This window comes from Peromyscus eremicus, chromosome 1, assembly GCF_949786415.1.
Source record: "Peromyscus eremicus chromosome 1, PerEre_H2_v1, whole genome shotgun sequence".
NCBI classification, from domain to species: Eukaryota; Metazoa; Chordata; class Mammalia; order Rodentia; family Cricetidae; genus Peromyscus; species Peromyscus eremicus.
In genome coordinates, this window is record NC_081416.1 from 76,381,937 (window position 1) to 76,400,154 (window position 18,218).

At 50.0% G+C, this 18,218-nt stretch overlaps 1 protein-coding gene across 2 annotated transcripts; it reads right to left on the minus strand.

The window, feature by feature from the left end:
• Positions 1-152: 152 nt before the first annotated feature.
• On the minus strand, positions 153-17,034 carry Rabep2 (rabaptin, RAB GTPase binding effector protein 2). Of its 2 annotated transcripts, none has more exons than XM_059267153.1 (13): positions 16,802-17,034; positions 16,158-16,367; positions 10,340-10,497; positions 7,539-7,649; positions 7,106-7,450; positions 6,592-6,687; positions 6,401-6,499; positions 3,653-3,808; positions 1,717-1,894; positions 1,594-1,605; positions 1,452-1,507; positions 1,094-1,210; positions 153-753 (listed from the first exon to the last, which is right to left on the minus strand). In XM_059267153.1, the coding sequence occupies exons 1-13, from the start codon at positions 16,827-16,829 to the stop codon at positions 652-654; spliced, it is 1,668 nt and encodes a 555-aa protein (XP_059123136.1). In that variant the 5' UTR covers positions 16,830-17,034; the 3' UTR covers positions 153-651. The 2 variants fall into 2 exon arrangements, with proteins under 2 accessions (XP_059123136.1, XP_059123125.1); XM_059267142.1 differs by having other exon boundaries at positions 16,769-16,899.
• Between the last annotated feature and the right edge of the window lie 1,184 nt (positions 17,035-18,218).

Sequence of the window (18,218 nt, forward strand, 5' to 3'; positions counted from 1 at the left end):
CCAGAGCTGAGACACAGACCCTTCTTCTCCCCCAATTCTGTTTATAAACAAAGTTCCCTGCCCCTCTGTCCCCTTCAGCAACCTGCCCTCCCTCTGAACCTTGTAAATCCCCTTCCCAACCTCGCGGGGCTGGCGGGGACAAGGCGACTGACTGAGCTGAGCTGCTTATTTATTGAAAATAAATGACAGAAAAGTCTGGCCTTGCCTCCATATATCTTGAGGCCTATTTCCGGTGCCTGTGGACAAATACCTTAGTGTCATACAGTCCAGAAAGCAGCTGCATGTCCCGGGGCCTAGGAGGAAACCACTGATGCCAACAGCTTCTCGCCACAAGCTGGACGTGTCTCGGAGGGGGACTGGCTGCTGGCTAGAGGTGGCAGGGCAGGAGGGCAGGGTCCATGAGGCAGCATGGCAGCCTGGGAGCCACAGGGCTCAGCCTGTACTTTGGTTCTGGAAGGAGGCTGGGACCCTCCTCCAGGCATCATCCCTGAGAACAGGCCCAGCCACCCTGGGTGGGAGCAGGGGCCCTGGTGACACTACCATCCAGGCTTGGAGTGGGTGGGCTCCATTCTGAGACCTGCAGTCCGTGTCTCACAGTTCTGGTAGAGAAAGGGGTGGCTTCCCCAGCAGGGAAGCCTCTCGCCTGGCCCCTCAGGAGTCCTTGATGTCCTTGATATCCCTGAGGGGTGCCTCATCCAGGATGCTGTGCACTTGCTCCAGAGTCTCTGCTTGGCGAATCCGCTCTAGGCGTACCTGTGTGGTTGGGTGGGGGATATGGAAAGCCCTGCTGAGGAAACAGCCCCTGCCTGACCAGCCAGCCTCTTGGGTCAGCTCTGCAGAGGCAATCTGTGTTCAGATGGGGTCGAGGGAAGGAATAGGTCCCAGGAGGTTGGCCCGAGGAAGTCTGGGTGTTGCTGGCCATTGATGGGGATGACAGCATGAAGCTGGCATGCAGCTGAGGTGTGCAAGAGAACATCCATGTTTCTGGGCAATAGTTCAGGAGCAGAGACCATGCCAGGCCTAGAAAAAGGACCTTTCCTAATTGGGGGCTACCTCTGTGAGACCCAGGACAAGTCACTCAGAGCCACCATACCTGTAGGGCCTGGGAGAGCCGAACGAAGTCCCTCTGCACCTGTTCACTGGTCTCCAGCTCGGCCTGCAGCCGCAGTGCCTTGGCCCTCTGTTCCGAGAGGAGGTCTGTGAGCTGGGCCTGCGGGGACAAGATGTGGAGCTGGGGCCTGACTCATCTTTGGCTAGGTGGGTGGCCAGAGCCACGGGATGACCCGCAATGGTGTCCCTTCAATACCACCAGACTCTGGCTTCCTTTGGCTCAAGCCAGGTGGCTGATGCAGGGCTTCCTGCTACCTGGTCTGAGGGAGACAGGAAGGGTGTGAGGTGGGACATAACCACACAGATGTGTTACCCATGCCATGCCACCGGGTGCCACTCACCTTGCATTGCTCTTGCTGGACTCGCTCTGTCTCTATCCTCAGGCTACACAGGGAGGCTGGGAAGTCAAGGAGAGTGGGAGTCAGGCCCACACGGTCCCAGTCCTACCGGTGTGGCCCTCCACAAGGTGCTGACCCTACTCACCCTCGAGCACATCTGTGGGATCAAGAGAGAGAGAGAGAGAGAGAGGTCAAGGCTGGATCTCCCTGCACCTCCTCCACCCGTGCCTGACCCAGAGGACCCTGCGGTGGCTTGCTCTTCCCCCACCTGTCTCTTCTCGTTGCGCCCTCAGCTGTCCCTCCAGGCTGGCCCTGGCCGCTGTTTCCTCCTCTAGTGCCTCGCGCAGCTTCACGATTTCAATGCGCAGGCGCTCAGCCTCATGCTCCTGCGCCTGTTGCCTGGCCCGCGCCTGTTGCTGGGTGTGCCGCACCAGCAGATGGAGCTCCTGCGAGAGACACAAGGGGTCTGCCAGGCACAGGGCAGCAGAGGAGGGCAGGAACCACTGGCCAGATGCCGAGTGTGGAAGGAGGGAAGGGAGGGAGGAGGGCGTTAAAACAGAGGACGCCAGATGCCACTGTCAGAGTGGTAAAGCCAGCTGCAGACTCATAGTGGGATGAAGAAGTGGGAGACCATGACTGTCACATGGTATGGAGGGCTTCCAAGAACAGTGTGCAAAGTTCCAGAATATCTGTAAGTTTCCAAACAACTCAAGCTAAGGCTCCATTATGTACATGATGAAAACAACACTAAAGGAGAGCAGGGAAGCCTGGGGATGCTCAGCTGACAGGGTGCTGGCCTAGCAGGCATAAGCCCCAGGTTTGATCCCCAGCACTATATAAAAACTGGGGACAGTGCTGGAGTGCTGGTGGCACACACCTTTAATCCCAGCACTCGGGAGGCAGAGGCTGGCGGATCTCTGTGAGTTCCAGGCCAGCCAGCACTACACAGAGAAACCCTGACTCGAAAAACCAAAGCAGAAAGAAAAGAAAAAGAAAACAAACAGGCTTCTAAGAGATTATGATATGATATGATGTGATATGATATAGTATAATATAATAAGATAAAACAAAAACTAACACACCAGAATAGGACAGAACAAGCAGAAGGAAAGTCGTCCAAGAAAAGGCACAAGAAACTGACCGAGGTGCAAAGACCTACTTGTTCACACACTCAGGAATCCCATTAAAAAAAAACACTAAACTAAGCCGGGCACACACCTTTAATCCCATCACTCGGGAGGCAGAGGCTGGCGGATCTCTGTGAGTTCCAGGCCAGCCTGGTCTACAGAGTGAGATCCAGGACAGCCAGGGATACACAGAGAAACCCTGTCTTGAAAATCAAAAAAACAAACAAGCAAAAAACTAAACCAAACCAACCAACCAAACACAAAAAAACTGAGGAGAGATGGTAGTGTGGGACTGTAATCCCAGCACTCCTGAGGTGGAAGCAGTGAGGTCAGAAGTTCAAGACATCCTTGGCTATACAGGGAGTTCCAGGCCAGCCTAGACTATAGGAGACCGTCTCAACAAAACAAAACAACACACACATACACAAACCAACAAAAAAGAACAGGAAATCGAGACTAAAGACTATGCGGTCACAGTGAAGTGGATGCTGGCAGTAATTCTCAGGAAAGAAAGAACAACCAGGTGACCTATAAGTTCACCAACAAATTGTTTATAATCAACACGGACCATCATGGAGGATTGGTTCAAAGGTTCTGAAGAATTCAATCTTAAGGTCCTGATGTCACTTAAAAATAGCAAACAGCACCTGGTGTGGTTTGGGGCCTATGACTCCACACTCAGGAGGCCAGCCTGTCTCAAAGAGAGACCTGTCGCCAAAAAAAAAAAAAAAAAAAAAAAAAAAAGAAAGAAAAAGAAAGGAAGAAAAGAAAAAGGGCTCAGAGCATGGCTCAGTGGGACAGGCTTATCCAGCCCGCGGGGGACTGTGGTTACCCCTGCAGGGAGGACAATGGGAACAGCACCGGGTATAGTCAGATGGCAAACACAATCACCGCTCCCTTCGCTTGTGGCCAGCACTTTTTAATTCTTTCTCTTCATGCCAACCCTGGGGAGATGGTATGGGTCCATTTATCAGATGGAGAAAATAAGTCTTAGACACGGCCAATTCATGAGAGCCAGGGTCTGTCCTCAAGTGTCCTTGGAGAGGGGTTGGCATCAGGCATTCGGGTGCCATTTACCTGGATGGAGTTGGGCAGAGCCTCACCCTCGTTCTCCCACGGCTCCGGGCCCTGGAGGGCGGAGGAGGGCGGCTGCTCAGCCCGGAGCCCTTGGTTTTCTTCATTCAGTCTCTTAACCTCAAGGTGCAGGCATCTGTGAGAAGTGGCCAGCTCTGCCTGGGGACATACAAAGTACAAGGCAATTAGAGGGACTGGCCTCTCTAGTCCCTGAGGCTAAACCCAGAGCCCCAATGCTAGACTGCTATCTAGAAAGCCCCGGCCGCCTGACCTGGTGAGAAAAAACAAAACCTTTTTCTCTGTGTAGTCCTGACTGTCCTGGAACTCACTCTGTAGACCAGGCTGGCCTCAAACTCACTGCCTGCCTCTGCCCCCTGAGTGCTGGGATTAAAGGCATGTACCATCACTGACTGGCCCAAGAAGAAACTCTTTATTGCCTTCTCTGGCTCTAACCTCTTCAGATTCTGTCCCTGCTGGCACACTGGCATCCACAGCCCACCGTGGGTATGTCATTTAGATGGTATATTTTTTATTTTTTTTTTATTTTTTATTTTTTATTTTTTATTTTTTTAAAGATTTATTTATTATATATACAGTGTTCTGCTTGCATGTATGCCTGCATGCCAGAAGAGGGCACCAGATCTCATAGATGGTTGTGAGCCATCATGTGGTTGCTGGGAATTGAACTCTGGACCTCTGGAAGAGCAGCCTGTGCTCTTAACCTCTGAGCCATCTCTCCAGCCCTAGATGGTATATTTTTTAAAAAAAGATTTATTTCAGCCGGGTGTGGTGGTGTACATCTTTAATTCCAATACTTGGGAGGCAGAGGCAGGTGGATCTCTGTGAGTTCGAGGCCAGCCTGGTCTACAAAGCGAGTACCAGGACAGCCAGGCCTGTTACATTGAGAAACCCTGTCTCAAAAAACCAAAAAAAAAAAAAAAGGATTTATTTCAAGTGTATGAGTGTCTGCCTACATATATGTATGTACATCCATACGAGACATGTGTGCTTGGTGCCCATGGAGGCCAGAAGGGGAGGTCAGATCTCTTGGAACTGTGGTTACAGATGGTTGTGAGCTGCCACATGGGTGCAGAGAACTAAACTTGGGTCCCGGGAAAGGAGCAACCAACCAATGCTTTTAGCCACTAAACCATCTCTCCAGCTGCCCCCTCCCCTTTTAGAGATGGAGTCTCACTATGTGTTTCAGGTTGGCCTGAACAGGTGATCTTTTGTCTCAGTCTCCTGAGTGCTAGGACAGGTATGTGCTACATCTGGCCACAATACATTTTTTTTTTTTTTTTTAAGTCCAGGCTGGCCTCAAACTTGCTGGCAGACAAGGATGGCTTTAAACTTCTTTTTAAAAAAGCTTATGAACATGAGCATGAACATTTGCCTTCATGTGGTATATGTATCATGTGTGTCCTGGTGTCTGAGGAGGCCACAAGAAGCGTTGGATACCCTGAATCAGGAGTTACAGATAGACATGAGCCACCATGAAGCTACTGGGAACTGGACCTAGGTCTTCTGGAAGACAAACAAACATTCTTAACTACTGAGCTATATCTCCAGGCCCTTCTACCTCCACCTCCCGAGTACTGGCATTACATGCATGTGCCACTATACCTGGTCTGTTTACATGGTGCTGGACATTGAACCCAGGACTCTGTGCATGCCAGACAAGCACAGTTCTGCAATGTGTTTTTAAAATTTATTTTTATTACATTGTGTGTGTGTGTGTGTGTTGTGTAGTGTATCATCCAGGCTAACCTCAAACTCATGATCCTCCTGTCCCAAACTCCTGCCTGCTGGGCTTGCACCTGACTTGGAGGTCAGAGGTCAACTTGCCAAGTCGGTTCTCTCATTCCACATGGGTCCTGGAGATCAGACTCAGGTTGTTAGGCTTTGTGGCAAGTGCTTTTACCCACTTGAACCATCTTTTTTTTGTTTTGTTTTTTTTTTGTTTTTTTTAGAGACAGGGTTTCTCTGTATAGCTTTGTACCTTTCCTGGAACTCACTCTGTAGCCCAGGCTGGCCTCGAACTCACAGAGATCCACCTGGCTCTGCCTCCTGAGTGCCACCACCGCCTGGCTTAAACCATCTTGCTAGCCCCTCAAACATGCTTTTTTAAGTGCCAAAGTAATTGCCAACTTTATTTAATTTTTTAAATATCTATCTATCTATCTATCTATCTATCTATCTATCTATCTATCTATCTTTATGTGTATGAGTGTTCAATCTGCATGTATGCCTTTATACCAGAAGAGGGCATCAGATCCCACTACAGATGGTTGTGAGTCACCATGTGGTTGCTGGGACTTGAACTCAGGACCTATGGAAGAGCAGCCAGTGCTCTTAACCTCTGAGCCATCTCTCCAGCCCCATGTAATTGTCAACCTTAAAACTTGGAGGCAATATACACATTTCCAGATCTCTGGCTTCTCTTTAAAAGCAGGATGTCTGACCACACAGATCTCACACACTTTTGGGTGGAACTGGTCAGTGTGTGATTTGCTTTCAGTCCTAATTCTACAGACTGGATCACATTAGCTCCGTCTACAGATGGGTAAGGAGTACATTCTAAGGTTGTGGGCTTAGTTCAAGATTACATAGCTTTGGCCACAGTCAGGCCACCCCAAGGCCTTCACTCACCTAGTGAGAGCAGCTGGGTGGGGGGCAGGGCTGATACTTGGCTTTCCATGCCCTCCAGGGCCCCAAGTGCTCCTGACCTCTTACCCCAGACGAGGCACTCACCATCTGCAGCTGCACACGTTCTTGGGCCTGGCTCACGGTCTCTTGCAGAGTCCGAAGCAGTTGCTCTGAGTTCTGGACCTGGGCCAGGAGCACCTGCATCTAAGGAGGGAGGACAGTAAAATAAGAGGGATGTGGGTTGGGGGTGGGGGGGAGGAGCCTCGGGTGGCCCCAGGAAACAAGGCTGAACTTACTTGCTTGGCACAGTCCTCATTGCTCCGCCTCAGTCCCTCTTGCAGCTCATCCCGTTCACGGCTGACACTTTCCAGGTCCTTCTGCAGCTGCCGCCCCTGCCAGACAGAGACCCCAGACTTGTCTTTTGGCTCTGCTGGAGGGGATTATGCCTATTCTTCCCTTCCCCATCATCCCTCAGGAGGTCCCGCCGAGCCTCCAAAGTGGAGAGACACATTTCACTTCCTGCCATCTCTGCTGCCATCTCCTGGGCTACTTAAAATTTCTTCTTTTTTCCCCCAGTGCTGTGGGCTGAATCCAGAGTCTTGCACAGGCTAGGAAGTGCTCTACCACCGAGCCATACCCCACCCCTTTTCAGTTTTGTTCTGGGCATTTCTCACCATAACATTATCTTCTACAGCATCCCTACCCATGCTCTGCCCAACTTCCTTTGCCTGGAGGGGACCTTTCTCCCCACACTGGCCTCCCCACTGGAGCTTTAGTGCAGACCTCGTTCATACCAAGGGATCCACTCACCTCTACCTGCAGCTGCTCCCACTGGCTATCTGGAACAAGTTGGTACCCAGGAGGGGGTAGGTAGATGCCCTCAGGGACCAGAGTGCCAGTGGACACCAGAGAAGCTGTCTCTTCCTGCTCAGGGCTTAGGCCCTGGGTGCCTCGTAGGGAGGCACTACTGGCCGCCCCACCGAGGGAGAAGGAAGAGATGGAGGCACTGTCGTCACAGTTGTGGGCAAAGGCCTCTGCCGCTGAGCCTGCGTCCCCACCTGGTTCCTCCGAGGGTTCCAGTGGAGGCGAGGGGTTCCTTGACAGTGGGAGCAGCTCCGTGGAGCCGTGCAGGGAGGCAGGCTGCTTTGGTCGTCTCTAGGGAAAGTGGGAGGGAAGCGGCTGGCAGCCAGCGTCCCCGGCACCCCTCCTGCCCTCAGCACCCCGGGTGCCCCCTTCCCCTCACTTGGATCTCCTGGATCAGCTCTTCCGCCCTCAGCAGCTTCAGTTTCAGCTCCGCGATCTCCTGCTCCATGGGTAACACAATTTCCCGGAGCTTCTCCGAGTCTTCATGAGCCTGGAGGGATGGGGCGTTGGGCAGTGACAGCCCCTCCTTCCTGAATGACGGCCACCAACTGTTCTAATCCTCCTGAAGGTTACGCCCACCCACAAGATTCCAGAACACATGCTCTAAGTGCTTCCAGGGAAAGGGGCCCAAGGCCGTGACTAGCTTCCTCTTGTCCACTCATTCTTCGTCCCGACATGCACATTTTATACCATAGGACCTCCTCCGGTTTTTAACTGGGCACGTGGTCTCAGTTCTCTATTACCATCTACATCTCTCAGCTTGTCTGGAAGTAAAGGTGATCACACAACGTAGTTCTAGCTAATGAGATGTAAGCACATGTGTAATATGTGAATTTACAGGCCAATTCCTTAAAGGAAGCTGTGTCTTTCTTTATAACTCCTGCTGACTGAATGTGGATATGATGCCTGGCATTCAAGCAATCATCTTGGACCATGAGGCCATCTACTAGCTACAGTCAAACAGCAATACAGTAGCCTAGGTTTCTTTTCTTTTTTAAAAAAAATTTAAGTATTTTATCTTATGTTTATGCATGTTTTGCTGGCATATGTACATACATCGTGTGCATCATCTGGTACATTCAGAAACCAGAAGAGGGCGTCTGGTCCTCTGGAACTAGAGTTACAGACAGTTGTGAACCATCAACTAGGTTCAGGGAACTGAACCTGGATCCTCTGGAAGAGTAGCAAGTACTCTTTCTTAACTGCCGAGTCCTCTCTCCAGTCCCAGAAGTCTGGGTTTCTAATGACTGTTCTATCAGTATGGACTTTAAAGAAAAAAATAAAACAAGCAAACAAACAAAACTATCTTATTTAAACTACTGCTGATTTGTATCTCTGTTTGCATGCAGCCAACCTCATCTTAAAGAAAAAAATAAAACAAGCAAACAAACAAAACTATCTTATTTAAACTACTGCTGATTTGTATCTCTGATTGCATGCAGCCAACCTCATCTTAACTGACATGTCTTCCCATCCTGCCACCCCAACCAGAAGGCTGATCATTTCTTCACTATCTCCTTTTAAGCTTGGGATCCTGCATGGGGTCAGTAAAAACAGTCCTGCTGGGCGGTAGTGGCACACACCTTTAATCCCAGCACTCGGGAGGCAGAGGCAGGCAGATCTCTGAGTTTCAGGCCAGCCTGGTCTACATAGTGAGTTTCAGGACAGCCAGGACTACACAGTGAAACCCTGTCTCAAAAAACCACAAAACAAACAAACAAACAGTCCTGCCCCCTGCCGCGTGCTCCAGGCAACGTGCTCCAGTCATACTTCATCTGTTACCATCTCTCTCAGCTCATTTCGACCTCTTGAATCCCCCAAAGTCTCCTTAGACAAACTAATTTAACTGCACGTGTCACAGACAGGGTGTCTGAAGTTGTCTGAAGACCTGGAATGCATGCTCTATGTACAGCGAAATACACGGCACAGCTGAATGCAGCATCAGAACCTGCCTGACAGACTTGAAGCTCCTTCTGCTGTCCCTGGGGCTGCCACTGAGCCATACCCTGTCCTCAGAAGGCCTGGAAGCGAACAGCAACCTCTAGTGGAGGCTGCATGCAGGTCAAAGACTTCCTTTTCTGGGCCCCACATCCCAGCTGGCTTTGACCCTGAGCTTCTGATCCTTCCACAGTGCCAGCACAGACATGTCCACCGTGCCCGGTGTTAGGCAGCCCCGGGACTGAACCCAGGGCTTCACACATGCTAGGCAGGCACTCCAGTGACTGACCACAGCTCCGGCCCCGAGCTCCTGTTTGACCTTTGTTTTCAAGAGTGGGAGATGGACTCTGGCTCTTGTTTCCTTGGGATCTAATTACCGGCCTCACAGAGCTTCTGCAAAGATCAAATAAGGTAAGAATGCATACTGCTCGTAAGAGGAAGCATATGGAAATATACACGTCCTGGAATTTAATTGTTTTCATTGTCTCTTTGGTGGAAGGGTTACTACGTACCCCAAGGCTAGCCTCAAACTCATAATTCTTCTGCCCAGGTTCCCCAGGGCTGGATTACAGGTATGTACCACCACGTGCAGGTATTAAAAATATAGAGAGTTCTTTCCTATCATGCACGAATATATATGTATATATATATATATACACTTGTACACACACACACACACACACACACACACACACACACCTCTTTTTCAGGTTTCTAACTGGCTATGGGTGTCCATGCCTATAAATCCCAGCACTTAGGAGCTGAAGCAGGAGGCCTTTGGCAAGTTCAAGGCCAGCCTGGGCTACACAGCAAGATTCTGGTTCTTACTATGTTATCCAAGCTGTCTTGAAGCCCTGGGCTCAAGCCATCCTCCTGCCCCAGCCTCCCAAAGAGCTGGGACTATCAGTACCTGTCACCACACCCAGTTTCCTATTGTTATTAATGACAGAAACAATAAAGGAGGCATTATACCATAGGGACCGAGTACAAGGACAGTTCACACTGTTGAGCACTCAGCAGTGTCCAGCACAGAAAGGGTTAGTTCCCTCCCTCCACGTGACTGACCTTGTTTATAGAGGTAAATAAACTTGGTCACTTCTAGCAAGGATCCTGCTAAGCACTCAACAACGGAGAGGCTCAGTGTCTACCTGGCGTCATTACTGTGTCCAATGACAGGCTATGAGACACCAACAATCACTATTGTTCCAAACCCCAGGGACAGGCAGTCCATCCCACCCCAACCTTTTCCATTTGCTTCTCCAAGGAGTCCAGGGGGTGGGCCCGGGCCAGCAGCTTTTTGAGGTGACCCAGCTCTCGATCCTTCTCCTCAGAGTCCTGCTGCTGCTGCTGCCGCTCCTGTTTCAGGGCTGCTATCTGGGTCTCGTAGCTGCTGATGGAGTCTGTGGGAGGGAAGGGTGGGTGCTTGGTGTCTGCTCTCTCCAAGGTGGTCAACTGTAGCAGTTACCACGGTGAGCTGGGCAGAAATGGACCTGGGCAGGACCTTGGCACCTCTGTGTGCTAGTGTCCTCAGGAGCAAGAGGGAGTGTGTCTGAGCCCGGGGGTTTTCAGGATGAAGTGAGACGATCTATGGAAGGTGTCAACCATCTGACATACATAAGGACCAACTGCACAGTATGTTGCTCAGATACATTCCAACTGAGAACTGGCCCCAGGATATTTTTACTAAAATCAGGCAAGTATGAGGCCTTGTTATTAGTAAAAACAAAGGAAGTAAGATATCATAAGGGCTAAGAACAAAAACAGAACCCACTCCCGTCCCAGCACAGCAAACACAACAAACCCAAATCCCCCAAGCGGAGACTGTTTGGGTACATGCAGAAAAGAAAACTGAAAGTATTCCTTTCACATCATTCATAATACATAAATTCACTCAAATGTGAGTCCTCCATTTTGCCAGGAGGTAATCTCACAAAGAAACAGATCATCGTGTTTTGCTTAGACATAGTGAAAGCCAAGGACAGATTGAATGTCATGAGACACGAGACACAGCCTGCAGGTCGGAGTGAATGGGAGAGCTGGCTAAATGATGCCTTCTGAGATAGCCAACTTGGGTAGAATGGTGACCAACAATTTCCAAATAGCCAACAGCTGGCTGATGGGTGTACCTTCCCTCTCAAGCACAGTGTGATATTATCTTGATTTTGTGGCTAAAACAGGACCTGGACCCCAAGACAAGTCAAATACAGTTCAAAGTCCTGTTTATGTACCCTGTGACAGGAACTGCAGACTCTGACTGCAGTATGGGCTAGAATTTCTATTTATTTACTTATCTATTTATTTATTTATTTAGACAGGGTTTCTCTGTGTAGCTATGGCTGTCCTAGAATTCACTCTGTAGACCTTGAACTCACAGAGATCTACCTGCCTCTGCCTCCTGATTACTGTGATTAAAGTTGTGTGCCACCACTCAGCAAGCTGGAATTCTTATTATGGAAATTGTCACTTTCTCTGTGACTTATGCAGTGGTAAACTGTACCACTGAAGAATCAATTATGGTAGCCGAAAGCTGGGCATGGTGGCACACCCTTTAATCCTATCATTCATAAGGCAGAGGCAGGTGGATCTCTGTGAGTTGAAGGCCAGCACGGTCTACACAGTGAGTTCCAAGACAGCTAGGGCTATGCAGAAAGATTCTGTCTCAAAAACAAAACAAAACAGAAATAAAACAACAACAACAACAAACCTTTATGGTAGGGCAGGAATCTTGGTGTTTGGGAGGTTGAGGCAGGAGGATTCTAAGATTGAGGCTAGCTTAAGATACATAGTGAGACCTGGTGTCAAACAAATAAAACTAAACTAAGCTAAAAATATCACAAATGTAGGGCTGAAGATGGCTCAGTTGGTACAGTACTGAGCATGTAAGTATGAAGTCCTAAGTTCAAATCCCAGGTATCCACATTTAGAAAAAAAAACAAAAACAAAAACAAAAAAAACAAAACAGAGCTCAGTGGCTGCTCTTCTAGGGAACTCCAGGTTCAATTCCCAGCACCCACATGCTGCTCACAACCATCTGTAACTCAGTTCCAAAGGATTCAACACCCTTTTGTGGCCTCTGACGGCCCTGTGCGCAGTAGTACAGATATACATTCAGGCCAAACACCCATACACATAAAATATAAATAAAGGCTAAAAAAAAAACCCAAAGATGCACAACAGCACGTGCCTGTGACCCAAGTGGTGAGGAGGCAGAGTCGGGCTTAATGGCAGGTCAGCCTAGCTGAATGGTGAGCTCCAGACTCAGTAAGAGACCCTGCCTCAAAAATAATAAACCAACAAATAAATAAGTAAAAATAAGGTGGAGAACAACTGAGGAGACACCTACACTGACCTCTGGCTTTCACATGGAAGTGTGCACATGTATGCACAACTGTATACAAGTACACACATACAAACTTGTACAAACGCATACAGAAAAAAGGAAAAATCTGATCTGCAGAAACAGAGACTGCCCAGTTATTTGCATAACCAATGCTGAAGACCTTATATATATATTCCTATTAACACGTCTCGAACAATCAATATTTGATAATAGTGATGAATATTTACTTTAGGCTCTGTAGATACAGCAATTAATCACACAGGCCCACCACCCGGTGCTCACGGCTCAGTGAAGATAACCATGACAATAGCAAGGATGTGGGGTGAGGAGGCCCACTCTCCAAACGATGGATCCCAGAAGGACTGGTGTCCTGTGAGCCTGGCCAGGAAGGGGTGCTGGCTAGAGATAAGGGATGGAAGACCGAACAACAGGGTCAGCATGGGCTGTTGTGTCTCGACATGCTGGCACACCGGAAGAGCCCAAACATAAGAGTGCACAAGGGATGTAGGGAAGAGAGCAAAAGTGAAACCACGTGGCTGGCTCTGGAGGCTTTGAAAGCCAAACCAAGAGGTCTGAAAATAAGCTATAGATTTTTGGCATCTGGAGGTGGTGTTACGTAGACATTAACATTTTGTTTTTTCTCAGTTACTTACTCATTTATTTATTTATTTATTTATTTATTTATTTATTTATTTATTTATTTTTTCAAAGCAGAGATCCTTCAGACTCTGCTTCCTAACTGCTAGGATTATAGGTGTGTGTTACCATGCCGAGCCAATGTTTATTTTCTTGAAACAGTGTCTGACTGTGTAGCTCTGGAATTCACTCTATAGACCAGGTTAGCCTGGAACTCAAAGATATCTCCCTGCCTCTGCTTCCCAAGTACTGGGACTCAAGACATGTACCACCATGCCTGGCTCCTTTATTTATTCTGAATTTATTTATGGCCTTCTACCATGTTCAGGCAGGTTCTCTGGTTTCTGCTGTAAGGGGCAGAGGTCAGAGCACACCCTGAGGAGCTGACTTTCTCCTTCCCCCTTGTGGGTTGCGGGGACTGTACTCAAGTCATCAAGCTTTACCCACAGAGCTACCTCACTGGCCCCAGGGCATTATCTTAACATGAACTAGCATTAGATACAGAAGTTGCCAGACTGCCTGGGTTCACATCTGCTGCTATGTGGCTCTATCACTCCATGCAAGTGAATCTGTCTGTGTTTCTGTGCTTTTTCTGTAAAACAGTCAGATATTAACTCCTGCTTCCAAGAGTTTGTTAAGAAGATTAAACACAGCCAAGGATGGTAGCTCCTACCCAGAACTCTAGTACCTAGGAGGCTGAAGCAGGAGGGTTGCCTTGAGTTCAAGGCTATGCTGGACTATAAAATGAATTCCGGGCTAGCTTGGGTGACAGTGTAAGATCCTGCCAGGAAAAAAAAAAAAAAAATAGGGCTGGGGATATGGCTCAGGGGGTGGAGTGCTTCCCCAGCACACACAAAGCCCTGGGTCAGATTCCCAGTACTGCATAAAACCAGGAGTGGTAATGCAGGCCTTAATCCCAGCACATGGAGAAGAGAGATCACAGGCTGAAGGCCATCGTGATGATTCAGTGGTTAAAGGCGCTTGTCGTGAAAGGCTGATGACCCGAGTTCAGTATCTGGAACCCACACAAAGGTGGAAGGAGAGAACTGAATCCATAAAGTTGTCCTCTGAGCCAACATGTGTAGCCCAGCATGGAACACACACACACACACACACACACACACACACACCCCTAATTTTAAATTAAAAAAAAAGAGGAAGAAGTTTACATACAGTTTGAAACCAGCCTGGACCTTGTCTCAAAAAGTTAACTAATAAAAGTAAAAGAAACTAAAAAGATTATAGAGCATTTAGCTTTGTGTCTGGCATGTAGTAAGTGCTGAATAAAGAGAAGCCATGGTTATAACTTAGGATATACCTTTTTCTTTGGTGTGTGTGTAGGATAAAAAGGAGTCAAGGGAAAAAAAACACCCTGACTCTGACTTGACCCCAGGACCAGGGACTGAAATCCCACCAATCCCTGAGCTTGTCCTGGAATCAGGCCACAAAAATCCACTAATCCTGCCAGGTGGTAGTGGCGCACGCCTTTAATCCCAGGACTCGGGAGGCAGAGGCAGGCGGATCTCTGTGAGTTCGAGGCCAGCCTGGTCTACAAAGCGAGTTCCAGGAAAGGCACAAAACTACACAGAGAAACCCTGTTTTGAAAAACAAAAACAAAAACAAAAACAAAACAAAAAAACAAACAAACAAAATCCACTAATCCCAAGGACACCCCCCCCCCATCCTATATAAGGTCTATGGCCCTCTTCAGTTTGCTACTGTTCTTACAGGAGGCAGCCACCCTCCTGGATTCGACCTTCCCAATAAATCTTTTGAGTGAGGTTTGTTGTGCAATGTGACATTTTTGCTGGAGCAGAGCCCAGCTGTAACAATTTTCATGGGGGCAGAGCAGAGCAGAACTGTAACACTTTCGCTGGGGAAACTTTCCCTTGGGGAGCAGAGCTGTAACAATTTTTGCAGAAGCAGAGCAGAGCGGAACTGTAACACTTTTGCTAGGGATACTTTCCTCTAGTGGAGCAGAGTTGTTGCATTCAGGGCACCTGAGCCGAGTTATAACAACTTGAGTTATAACAACTTCCGTTGACTCTGCTCCAGCAGAGCTGTAACAACTTTTGCTGGGGAAACCTTCCCCTGCTGGAGCAGAGTTGTTACACTTGCATCCGGGAACCCTTTACCTGGAGCAGAGCTGTAAGCAGCTATGCTTACAATGACTTTGTGGTGTTCCTTGGCTCCTGACTGCCAGGATACCTTTTCATCCCAGCTGGAACATTTACAGTGTGCACACTCACACAAGCCAGAGGTCAAAATCAGGTGTTTTCTTTAGTTGCTCTCTACCTTATTTTTTGAGATAGGGTCTCCACTGACTTTGGAGCTCTCCATCTTGGCTAGACTGGCTGGCCAGCAAGCTTCTAGGGATATGTCAATCTCCAACCTCCAGAGCTGGGATTACAGATAAACTGCCATGCCTGGTAGGGTGAGATGAGAATTTTTGGCAGTTTACTCTGGAAGCCAAGGTCAAGGGCAGACCACAGAGGGAGATCTATAAGAGGATGGGGCAGTAGTTCAATAGAACTGGCCATAGTAATACTACTGCAGGACACAGAGTAAGGGCAGGTCTGCCATCCTTGAAGGGACTCTGGCCTCAGCCCAGAGAAGGGTGGAGAATAGGAAAAGGTGAGGAACCTGGGACCAAGAAAGCTGGTGTCTATCTATCCACAGAGGCCATGAGGCAGAGGAAGAAAAGGAAGGAGATGCATGTATTTGTGTAGGGTGCTGAGCGGGTGCTTTGGAAGGAAACCACAGGACTAAACTCAGAGAGAACAGGTTGAGTCTAGAGCCCTGAGGCCCTGAGGGAAATGACAAGTTTCTGGCTCATATTCAGGGCTGGTTTGACATCCTCAAGGACGAGAAACGACAACCGTGAGAAAATGCGTAAAGGTGAGTGCTACACCTAGCTGTGGCTGACAAGAGCTGATGTGACAACACTTGTGTTTCTCCTCAAACAGACTTCTCTCTTCTGAGCTACATGAAGCTCACTTGAAGCCTTTCTCGTTCTGTATTCTCTGTTAGAGGGACAGAGGTTGACAGTCGGGAAGGTGGGTGTATTGGGGATGGGTTCCTCACCTTTCAGGATGGCCTGCAGGGAAGCCACCTCCTCTTGGCACTGTCTCTGCACTGCGGCCACCGCCTCCGCCTTGGTGCTCTCGCTCACCTCCGCTACAGCCTTCATGGTTTCCATTTCTGCCAGTGCACTGGCCAGTTCGGCACGAAGCCGTCCGAGCTCACTTGACTCGGACGCGTCCTTTTGCCCATCTTGGGGCTGGGGATGCAGCGCTGTGGGGGGACAGGGACCAACCTTTCTTCCCACGGTTCGCAGGTCTCTTCACACTTCAGGCCACCCAGCAATCCGGTAACCCGGTCCCAGACTTCATCTGCACTCGCCTCAACCCACTCAACCCACTGGCCCGGCCCCTTCCCGCCTCTAGTAGTGTACTTATTAGCTCGACTGTCCAATTCCTCCCAGTGGCCCCGCCCCCTTCCCCGCTCCTCCCCACCTCTTACCTGTTCAACCCTCAGGCCACGCCCAGGCCACTAGCCAGGACCCCGCCCACCCTGGCGGGTGCTGTGCCCCGCCCCCTTCCCAAGCCTCCGCCTGGCCGGCTGCCGCCAGCCGCCGCATTCGGCCCCGCCCCCAGCCTCCTGCTACCCACGTGCATGGCGGCGCCCTCACGCACCGACCCCTGGCCGCCCGCGCCGCCGGTCCTCACCTAGGGCTGCCGGCGCAGCTGCTGCCATCGTCTCAGCCCAAACGGCGGATTCCCGCACTCTCTGGTGATGGCACTCCCGCTTCCGGGTCCGCTCGGTTGTTTCCGGATCCGCTCGGCTGTTTCCGGATCGGGTCCAAGGGGCCGCGGAGGTGGAGGTGGGCGTCGTGCCGAGAGACGCCGAAGGCGTTCGAGTGGCTGCGGGGTTTGGGCCCCGCCTCTGTCGGGCCGCGTGCTCGCGTTCCCCCCGCTTCCACGCCTCCTGGAAGACCCGACGGCTCCGGATCTGCGGCAGTCCTCCCTGGTGTCTCCTAAGACTCCACTCGAGCCTACGTCCTGGGACGCCGGGCCTTAGCCCTGGAGGACGCGGCCTCCCCCTTCCCTCCGCTCGGCCGCCCTTCCGCCGCAGCCCGGCTCGCGTTACAGCGAAGCGCTGCCCAGCCCTCCCAGCACCTCCGCCCCGCCGGCCAGGGCTGGGTCGGCGTTCTGAAGCCTGGCGCAGTCAGTGGAGAGGTGCGAGACCTGCGTGTCTCCACCCCCATTTCCATACGGCTTCCTGCAAATCCCCTTCTCCACTCCCAGAGCTGTAAATCTTTCCTCTTCAGCCTGGGTCTAGGTCAATCTCTCATTATGTACGACCTCTCGCTTTGGAGGGTCACAGCAATTCAAACAAGTACAGAGAATGGATTCCCCTGCCTCCAAACCGGTTTTCTTTCAAGGACGCTTGCTTGAACTTGGAAGTCCTGTAAACTAACGCCAGTGTAGTTATTTTTTTTTTCTAAAGATCTGTAATATTTTTTATTATTAAGTTTTTAAATTTTATTTTTACTTACCGACCAGTTTCCCCTCCCTTCTGTCCTCCTGTTCCTTACCCCCCACCTCCTTTCTAAACACCCCCCACCCCCATTCACTCAGAAAGGATAAGGCTTCCCATGGGAGTCAATAACGGCATAGCATATCAAGTTGAGGCAGGACTAAGCGCCTCCCCGCTCCTCAGCATCAAGACTGTGCCAGGCATCCCACCATAGGGAATAGGTTCCAAAAAGCCAGGTCATATGCCAGGAGCGGACCCTGGTCCCCACTGCTAGGGGCCACAAACAGACCAAGCTACACAACTGTCTTCCACATGCAGAGCGCTTAAGTCGGTCCCATGCAGGCTCCCTAGAGTCCCTGAGCTCCCATGAGCTCTGATCAGCTGTCTCTGGGGTTCCCGTCTTGACACCCCTGGCTCCTACAATCCTTCCTTTCTCTCTTCAACAGACTCCTGGAGCTCGGCCCAGTGCTTGGCGGTGGATCTCTGCATCTGCTTCCATCACTTACTGGATGAAGGTTCTATGATGACAATTAGGGTAGTCACCAATCTGATTACAGAAGGCACCCTCTCCACTATTGCTAGGAGTCTTAGCTGAGGTCATCCTTG

Excerpts from the sequence above, each read along its gene's own strand:
- Rabep2 (XM_059267142.1), bottom strand. The coding sequence starts at position 16,829 with ATGGCAGCAGCTGCGCCGGCAGCCCTAGGTGAGGACCGGCGGCGCGGG. Across the intron at positions 6,688-7,105 it reads GGGAGCAGCTGCAGGTAGAG|GGGCGGCAGCTGCAGAAGGA; the intron begins GTGAGTGGATCC and ends TCTGTCTGGCAG. Across the intron at positions 6,500-6,591 it reads ATGAGGACTGTGCCAAGCAA|ATGCAGGTGCTCCTGGCCCA; the intron begins GTAAGTTCAGCC and ends CTCCCTCCTTAG.